The sequence below is a fragment of the Hevea brasiliensis genome, chromosome 9, assembly GCF_030052815.1.
Source record: "Hevea brasiliensis isolate MT/VB/25A 57/8 chromosome 9, ASM3005281v1, whole genome shotgun sequence".
In the NCBI taxonomy this organism is placed as follows: Eukaryota; Viridiplantae; Streptophyta; class Magnoliopsida; order Malpighiales; family Euphorbiaceae; genus Hevea; species Hevea brasiliensis.
The window spans coordinates 21,122,075-21,132,175 of NC_079501.1; the positions used below are offsets into that span (position 1 = coordinate 21,122,075).

Below are 10,101 nucleotides of genomic sequence, written 5' to 3' on the forward strand. Positions count from 1 at the left end.
CCTTGAAATCAAAGATAAGGTCTCTTAAGATGAAGAAACCGTACGATAAGATAGAAAAAAGTGAGAGTATGCGAGTTGAGATAAGAAGCAGGAAGGCCAGGAAGCTCATTGAAGAAACCTTGAAAATTGCAGATTCACCAAAGAGCAGAACTTATGCTTTTTGAATGTTCTGAATAAACAAGATCAGTTCAAACTTTAAGTAACACGGGTACCACCCTGTTTTGATGCTTTGTCAACTGTTGTTTATAGATGAATATAATAGTGTTTAGTTCTTTAGCTGTGACAATCTCTCTCTCAAGTCTCAACCATCCATAGCCTTATCACGTCAATAATATAAGGTGTACACATTATCTGCAGATTTTCAGCTTCTTTTCTCCTTTTCTTTTTCTTTCTTTTAAATTTTAGAAAATGGGATATTAAGAACAGATGGTTTAGATGCCTCCTTGACGTGGCTACTGCAAAATGAGGTGGAATTTTATTTTTGCTAGTTTCCTTGTTAATAATCTACTAGCACATACCATATAGCTGAAATTATTTGAGACTAACATAAAATATATCAAATGGCTCAAAAGCTTATTTCATGTTCCTTTCAAACTGTTTTATCCCTGAAAGCTTTCTTAGATCATGACCATTTCACAGTCTTCAAGGTATATGCCAAAAGAGATTGATCAATGAGAAAGATATGCTTCCTAACTTTGCTTATCCGAATCAAAGTTACCCAAAAAGAAAGGGGGCAAAAACAAAAAAAAAAAAGAAAAAAAAAAGATGCCATGTAAAGTATATAGATTTTACAGAAATCTGCTTGGTTTCCCGCATGGATCATCTTACTTTAATCAAGAACTGCTTTTGTCCATGAAAGAATGCCATACTAAAGATAAAGCTTTACCTAAAAAGTACCTGCTGACAATATTTTCCTTGGGATGCTAGGCTAGCCTGATAACTGACAAGGAGAGTGATGAATAATAGAATTTAAAAAAAAAAAAAAAGCATATAGAACAAAAGAAGAAAGAGGAGCCCATACGGCCAATAACAAGAGAAAGTAGAAGTTGGCAAATAAGAGGCTGAGAACCTGTGCAAAAGACAAGACAAGGAAAGTAGAGTGTGATGTGGCACTTGTTTGTACATGATAATTAAGGTCTGATTGTGGACGTCATGGGTTCAAAGGCACAAATTATTTAAAATCCTCAAAAAAGGAAGTCCACATTCATTCCCACTATGTATTTTAGAAAGCAAGAGTGTCCACACATAAATATACATAGTACTGAAAATAGGGTTCATAAAAAAAAACGATGAAGGAAAATAATAATTTAATGGTGTTTCTTAGACACAGTGGTTAGAATCTGCGTGCAGTGCATTGTCTAATTAGACAAGAAAACAGAACTAAAATTGCATGTGTAGCGTAGATGTTGATTCAGAACCTTTGTCTTATGTGAGAACCCAGTCAATTAAAATTAAAATTGAAAAGCAAAACCAAAATAATAGTAACCCTTCATTATTTGTAATGGCTAATTATCATCTCTATAACAAATTGAAAGGTTCTTAAACGTTCATGTACTAACTTTTTGTCTTATCATTTCTATTTGGTCAAGCTTTAATATGGTAGCTTTCTCTATCGTCTAAATAGACTCAGCAGAATGTTAAAATAAACTAGACTATGGTGTTAAGCAACACTAGAAAACTTACTATCACACTTTTACTTTTAGTGACAGCCTACAAGCAGAAGCATTCAAAACTCAGTTGACAGACATAAACTATCAAGGAATTACTGCATAAAACAGTCCTATGCTTCATCTCATTGACAAGCATAAGAATCCCACCCTCTACATCTATCTGTGTCTGATGAGTTTGAGTTTGCAAAGTTAAATTAATTTGGAGAATCAGTTTGCAATCACTCTCTCTTTAACAAGGCCCCGCATAATACTAATACAGTAAACATCATTATGGGCACTAGTTTCAACTATTACACGGAAATTAGAACCAATTCATGGAAAAAAAAAACCAACTTTTCAAACTCGTTCTACTTCTACACAGCACCATGGCGTGAATAAAAATTTTGGTCATTGAAGTCTGCCATAAATTTTAGTAAGGCCAATAAAGTCTAATGAAGTGAAACCTGCATGGCTCACTAAACTACTTTGACACCTAAGTCCACATGATGATAATTCTTTTGGGATTTCACCAACACAGCACCAGACTGGAAATTTCTGTTGCTAACTTGGTATATATAATAGCTTTAATTAACTACATACCAAACCTGGTTTAAATAAGAGCTCTACCAAGCACAAGATTTTACAACCTTAAAGGCTTTTTTGGTTTACATGTATTATCATTGTGATTAAAATAATTTACATGTTGACTTCTAATCATGTTCTAGTTGAATATTTTCCAACATGCATATTAAATTAGTTAGTTATCAGCTTTGGAATAATGCCATTGAAATTACGCCAACTTTAATGGTTCACACCTACTATGATTTGTGCCAGTAATGTATGGATAATGCTAACAAGATCCATATCTGCACTAGATTTGGCATGCAATTGAGACTAAAACGTCATATATGATATCAAGTTATGGCGGAAAAATTTGTCTATTCTAGTTCTATATTGGTTAAATCTCCAAACTATTGGGCTAAATTTCAAAAGTGGTACACTAACTGAAGTTCAGTGAGTGATATAGGAAATACAGAACTTTTGTAACCTCTCAGCATGTCGGAGAACATTAATAATAACCAAATTCGTTGTTTAGCTGTGCACAAATATTGTGTTACATTTCAATAGGATCAGCATCAACGAAGCAAACACAGACTAGAAACCCGCACAGCTTTTTCTGTGAATTAAGAGTACTTAATATAGTACGCCCTAAAATCCGAGCTAATTCTTAAAGGTAGATTCAAATTGGGTCCGAATTCTCATATATGAATACAAGGCATTCGGACCAGATGCAAAGTGTTCGGACCAAACACAAGGTGTGTAGACAAAACACAACGTGTTTAGACAGGAAGTGGAGTATTTGAATAAAACACAAAGTGTTCAGACAAGGTAAGATGTTCAGATAAAAAGAGTTATCTTATAGATCGGATACATATTGATGAGATGCGCTATATTTTCGTCGAGAATATCACTATATATAAGTAGTATTCCCGTGATATACAAAAGAAAATGATTAAATATAAACTGGCAAAACCCCGATTATGGTGAAAAAATGCCATCCTCTACCCTATAAATATAGCTCATGACACCTGCCAAGGGATGCAATTCAATGCTTTCAATTTTCTTTTAAGTATTTACTATCTCATTTTTAAATATTTACTGACTTGAGCGCCGGAGTGGCCTTGTTTAAGCTACAAATCTTATATTTCTGCTTGTTACAAACTATAGAGAAATCAATCACTCAACCAATAGTCTCAAACAACATCAGTACCTAAAAAAAAATGTAAATCTATAATTGCTAAAGCAATGGCTATTCTTGACAATGATTCTTTAGGATTCAACAAATAATTATTGCACATGCACGCAAACCATTGGTACCGATCATTATTTCAAATAACAAAAATCCTTTTTTTTTCCCTTTTAAGGACCATATATATTAAATATTTATACCGTGAATAAAATCAAGAGCGCATAATTTTCGGGCCAAAATGCCATTTTGAAAGCATAGAGTAAGAGAATATTGTCATAATCAAGTAATAACTGAGATTTTGAAGACAATAATGGGTGTAATGATAAGAGGCACTATTAGTTGATGTGCCAAATGTTGTTCGGTTAATGACTATGAGCAGTTTCAACTGCTGATACTAGCAATGACTGTTGAAAGAAGGAAAAGCATAACCTTTTATTCAGTGATTTACACGGATCAAAACTGCATGAGCAGCACTGAAGCTAAAATCCTACGAGTATAAGATATGAAGATCCTTGCTGCGTAAGCAATGTACTCCTGAGAAACATATTATCTGGCTTGATAATAGAGCCTTTGGAGATCCTTACAGTGAATGCAGGTCCATGGTAACAGAGGAGGGTCCAGGCAGTATATATGAATACATCGAATCTGGCAGCAATGACAAGTAATTAGGAGATCCTCAGGTTCCCGGCAACAGCATTCACCACAAACTGATGCTAATGAAGACTGCTAAACCAAAGAAAACTAGAAGACTTAGCATCAAGAATCATATCCAGACAAAAATTCATGATAAAAATGAACACTAAAAAATGGTTGGTAAGACTAAGCAGTTAATGAGAATTCAAAGTCATATAAGTGTACACAAGTAAAAAGAATGAATATTACCTCAGCACCAAATCTGCCTCCTTCTTGATCATTTAATAAGAAAATATCTGTTGTTGAGGAGGCACAAGGAATAGTTTGAGAGTAAATTTTCTGATCAGAAGTGGCCACATCCTCAAATTTAGTTATGCTTACAAAACTACCCTTGCACAAAGGACATCTTGAAATTTTTCCACTTGAAATCTACATATATCACCAGCATCAGAAGGAAAAGCTTTAAAACAGTGATTGACTAAATGACACAGAACAACATATCAAAGAAGACGCATTGAGAAGTCTATTGAGACACTGAATTGTTGGAGATCATACAGTGTGGATTAATAAAATGAGTAAACCTGCACAGAATTTTCAACTTTCATACAATTAAAATTTGAACCAGTTTCTTAATAATCAAGAAAATAATGGGATTGCATTATGGCTAGCCATTTTTGCTTCCACGAGATGCATATAGACAAGAGGAACAGAAGGAATTTTTCTCCACTTCTCCATAAAAATAGCAGTGCTGTACCTGAAGATTTGCTCATGATCCAAAAAATACTCAAAGACAATTCACAAATATAATCTACAAAACCATTTTGCAGCATTTGTATCCATTTGGGCAACTTGTACTTTCTGATGACAAAGAACTCCCCTCACAAGTGATCATTGACATGTTTCACAAAATCTTTAGACTTTAAGAAGAAACAGAGAAAAAAAAAAGTGATGACATAACTGAAAAGATTGGCATAAATGATTCATCTCAAATGACTTCTACGAAACCAAGTCTTCTAAAAGCACAAAAAAAGTAATAAATTGAACTTTCAAGGGCCTTTTTTCCATCGTGAAAATTGAAAAGGAAAAAAAGTGAGTAAATTGCCAAATTAAATCTGGAAAAAAAAATCGGAAGTAATCATTTGCACCTCCTAAACCCGAAATTTTTCAGACAAGAACATTTGACAAAAATTTTATATATTTCAAGAATGATAACGAGTTCAACATGTCACATTACAAGGACTACCTTCAGACAGTAAGTGGAATCTGAACTACTACCTATCATATCTTGAGAATATGTTAAAAGACACTGGAATGAAATTATTGCAACTTCAGTAAACATAAACAATATGAAGGAGAAGAGGAAAAAAAGAAAATAAAGAGGAATAACAATACCTAGACAAGGAACAACTTGCATGGAAAACAAAAAATGTCTATAACTGAAAAAGACAAGCCTAAAATAATGCAAATTTATGGAAAAGTTCAAGAATTTCATAATTCTATTCTATTGAAATGGATATTTTATATTCCAAAATATGAAAATCAGATAAGTTTATGAACAAGGACATAGGTATAAACAAAAAAGGAGAGGTTACATACCAAATGATCAGCCCAGTTTTGGATACATGAATAACAAAATCGATGTCCACATGGCAAAACACCCCTCGTTGAGCTAAATTCTGTCCAACAGATAACACATGATAATTCCATTGAAGTAGGTAATCTGGTAATGGATTCAGAGTGACTCACATCCTTGTTCTTTCCATCAAAGTTCTCAATGGCAGGAAAATCATCTGATCTTTCTACTGCAGTCTGTGCCTCCTCAGTATGTGAATGTGAATCCTTGGAAGGTAGATGATTCCAATCTCTTATCACTGCAATATCATTAGAAAATTCAAATGCAGAAGCCCTGCTGTTATTCAAGGCAGCATCAGATGTTCTTCCAGTTTCAAATGTATTAACACTCCTTTCACAATATTCATTTTCAGATGGAGGTGCAGTTTTACTGTTCTTGTTTTGAAGTCCCACTGGAGAGAGCTCTTGATCAGAATCCAAAGACACAATCTCCATGTTGTATCTGCTAACATTTTTCTTCACAAGCCTCCGTCCAATTCGAGAAGGTTCAGCCAAAGAAGTGCTTCCAATATTATCAGAAATCTTCCTTTTTCCCCTCATTAGTTGCTTGTCAGAACAAGTATTTGGCCTCTCATGCCCCGAAATCCTCCCTTTCTCTCTCACAGGCCCTTCATGCTTTTCAAGGGAAAGAGGAAATTTTCTTCAATAGAAACAAACACTTCCTTTTGGGTAAAGGGTTAAAGAAAGTAAATTTTAGGAGAAAGAAGCTTATGAAAGATATAAACAATTTTGAAAGACGAACTAGTGAAAAAAATTTAAAGCAATCAACAATAAAAGAAGCTTATGAAAGATAAAAACAATTTTCAAAGACAACCTAACAAAGATAATTCAAAGCAATCAACAATACTAAGTGGACAAAAATGAGAAAATGATATAGCATGAATTTTATGTTGGAACAGGAAAAAACTGGACAGAAATTTATAGAAAACAAAAGGCATAAAGTTAGGATAGCGAATAAAAAGTTAATTTAAAAGGCAATTTTTCTTAGCAAATTAAGAAAACAAAAATATGCTTTACTTTCATTTAATTTAATTTAACATATGAAAAACATATTACTAGATTAATTATACTGCATGAAGTTTGATTATTTAATCTTTACAAGAAAGTTCAATTTCCTCTGATGAACATAAGGGAGAGTTGCTAGTTCACAAGGCTCCTCACTTTGTAAGGGCTAGGAAAGGGTTGTCTACCCAAAGTAAAGTAAGCTTCTCCCTAAATTTTGCAGATTTGTTTCCATGACTTGACACCATAAACTTCCAGTCCCCACAGAGCAACTTTAACATTACACCAAGCCTTGCCCACTCCAATGAATACTGAACTTTAAAAAAGATAATAAAAAACTATTCAACTTAATGTATAAATTAATAGCTGCATGTAAAGCATGGGCAATTACCTCGTGCACTCAAAAAGTCATAAAATTTTTCTATATCGAGAAACAAGGGAAGTTCAGTATTTCTGAAACTTAAAATGTCTTGATGGAAATCCTATTCCAAATATAATTGGTTTTATAAGAAGCAAGACTGTCTGGTATTTGATTTACTGACTCACTTTTTGACCAAATATACCAGTAAAAACTACTAACTATCCATTAAAGAAGAATTTAAGGATCATAAAACTGACATCAGGTTTCTTCAGCTAGCAATAAATTTTAGGTGCATGCAGAAGTAAATAATCAATCGGATTTCTTAAAAAGCAACTCGTGTGTGTGACTATGATTACGGAAATAAAAACAGATACCTTACCAAAGAATAAGATTTTATGACAAATTTTGCATTGCAGTTTGATCTACAAATAAGTTTCTTCTTCTTTACTTCTCACAGTGATTTAAGTAGCATGAGAAAACTAATTTACTCCATCTTACCCTTAGAATAATCAGTTTCAAAGGCTTGACTCTCATATCACGCACAACTTGTAAAGTTTACAAGAAATTGAAATCCAGAAATTGGCAAAATGAGAGAGCATCAAGAACTCTATAGCAGCTACAATAAATTTTACAAAAATTAATGAGCACATGAAGCAGAATATAATTCAATTACCTCCAATGTAACTAAACCAGATAAAGGAGGGTCCTGAAAACAGTATCTACCACTTGACCTGCGTTCCTGCTTTGAAGATTTGTTTACCTGATTTGGCTTTGATTTAGATGCACTAATGTTCTTTTTATTGACCTCGGGAAAAAAATTCTGCGGTTAAATGACAAGGAATAAGATAAATGTTGACTCAGAACCTTGACGATAAAAATGAACTCACAATATCATGCTGCCAAATAAAAGCACATGCTAATGCTTTAAAGGTAGGATTTCCAAAATAATTTGTGGTTCTCAAGCTGCAAAAACCTAATATGTTCTGAACTTTAGAAATTTAAATGTCAACATGATTGTTTGCACATGTTTTTTTGTGTGTGTGCACACATGAGAGAGAGGTTTGCAGAATTACCTCATCCAACAAAAAAGAACTGGTCCAAGTCGCAAGGCCAGAATTTCCACAGACCATACCAGTTAGTAGTCTTTCATAGCCTTCAGAATTATTGGATTTGTCAGCCAGTGCTTTAGGGTTTTCGTTCAAGAATCCAACCTTGTCAGGAATTGGGACCTCCAGCAATAAAGGCCCCACTTCTTTTCCACTGAAAATAATTAAAACTATTAACTTAAGTCCAAAAATTTTTTTAATGTAATTGAATGATGCACACCACAGGCAATCCCAAAACTAAATAAATAAATGATTCTTTTTCAATCTCAAAAGTTCAAAGTCTCAGCAACAAATATCACTATTACACTCTGGACAAAAAATAATCTATAAGTATGCAGGTCTTCATGATACAAAAGTGATAGAATTTATGTGATACTGCAGCATTTCTCTTGGTTTATAGAGTATAAAAAAATGTATCTAATAAGTGGAATTTGTTTATCATATAATTCTCTTATTTGTGGTTTTTGATTTTTCACTAACAACCAAAAAGACATCATTATCTATTATACTCCATTGAGTATAAGCAGAACATGTGACAGCATGAAGAATTCAATCTGACGACATAGATATATTACCATAAGCGAGACTGTTCTTCCACATGCTCACAGTTGATACTTAAATATCGTATATATCATAAATTATGCCTAGCAGTTGAATATACACAGCATATACATAACAAATGTAGCATATACACCTTTGCAGCATGTAGGGTTGCTCTGGAACACGCTTCCCTTGCTTTATGCAATCTTCCACCCACTGATGGTTAACTATAATTGTTTTAAACTTCTTGGCAAGATCATATTTCCTTCCCTCAAATTTCCAACACACCTGATGATCCAAATAAAAAGCAAACAGTCACCTAAAAGATCCATAATCAAACAGCAAAACCCTAGACCCATTTGGTGGGTATCATGTTTCTGGTTTTTCACATTTCTAAAGTTGCCATGGCCACTCCTCTAAATGGGACCTAAAACTTGCATTGCAATTACTTGAGATTCAGAGGTAGAAACCTACCAAATGTGTATTAGATCTTGACATCGCACCCACATAACTGGCACCAGCCTGAGATATCAGCTTGATGAGGTTGAACCGCTCCAACCCATGGTAGCCACTAACAGTTGCTACCACAGTTTCCATACCTCTAATGGGACAATCCATATATCAAATCTACAAAAAAAAAAAAATCTGAATGAAACAAAATATATTACAAATAAGAAAATTCATGCAAATAGAAAAAAATTTGAAAAAAAAAAAGAGTACCAATCGTGGAAGCTCAGAGTCAAACCCTAACCAATAGAAAGATCCCAGATTCCGCACACACACTTGAATCGCTACACCAATTCAAATTATATTCTTAGAATTTTGAAATCCACCGAGTTTTTACTGAGAAAAGTAACAAATGGTTTAAAGAAAAAAAGCCTTAAAATGAATTTAAGCTTCTGGTATCTGCAGTTTCTACCAAGAGAGAGCAGAAAGAGAATTTGACCGTGAGATTGGATGGAGCAAGATGGAAGACGATGTGGAACGAATCGTTTTCTTCTCCAATTGCAGCGAGGTTTGCCGGGAAATGCAAATTTTTAAATTCCTTAAACAACCTTAGCGGGGTTGCCAATGGCCAATAATATGGTTTCGGATTTCAGAATTTGGATTTTGGGCCAGACCCGAAAGGTAACCGGTTTCCATGTCAAAGGTAAAAATATTATCGAGTTAAGGATAGAATTTAACTGATATATTATTAAATAAATATTATAAAACTAATAATAATATTTTCTTAAAATTAATAATTTTATATATTTTATAAATAACTATAAAAATAGGTTTAGTTAAGTTTTAATATCTAAATATTTTTTAAAAATAATTAGAATTTTAAATAATAATATCTAATTATTTGTAATAAAATGCTTAAAACTAAAATTTTTGTAATAGTCAATATAAATGTATTAGTGAAAATAAATATTAACATATTAA

General features: G+C 33.3%; 1 protein-coding gene across 4 annotated transcripts; it reads right to left on the reverse strand.

The window, feature by feature from the left end:
• Positions 1 to 3,659: 3,659 nt before the first annotated feature.
• On the reverse strand, positions 3,660 to 9,729 carry LOC110656030 (uncharacterized). 4 transcript variants are annotated; one of them, XM_058153392.1, is made up of 9 exons: positions 9,593 to 9,729; positions 9,394 to 9,464; positions 9,148 to 9,300; positions 8,828 to 8,961; positions 8,101 to 8,287; positions 7,701 to 7,847; positions 5,629 to 6,279; positions 4,282 to 4,461; positions 3,660 to 4,125 (listed from the first exon to the last, which is right to left on the reverse strand). In XM_058153392.1, exons 3-9 carry the CDS (start codon positions 9,289 to 9,291, stop codon positions 3,946 to 3,948), a joined length of 1,623 nt encoding a protein of 540 aa, XP_058009375.1. In that variant the 5' UTR covers positions 9,292 to 9,300; positions 9,394 to 9,464; positions 9,593 to 9,729; the 3' UTR covers positions 3,660 to 3,945. The 4 variants fall into 4 exon arrangements, with proteins under 4 accessions (XP_058009375.1, XP_058009376.1, XP_058009374.1 ...); XM_058153393.1 differs by having other exon boundaries at positions 9,620 to 9,702; XM_058153391.1 differs by having other exon boundaries at positions 9,394 to 9,720.
• Between the last annotated feature and the right edge of the window lie 372 nt (positions 9,730 to 10,101).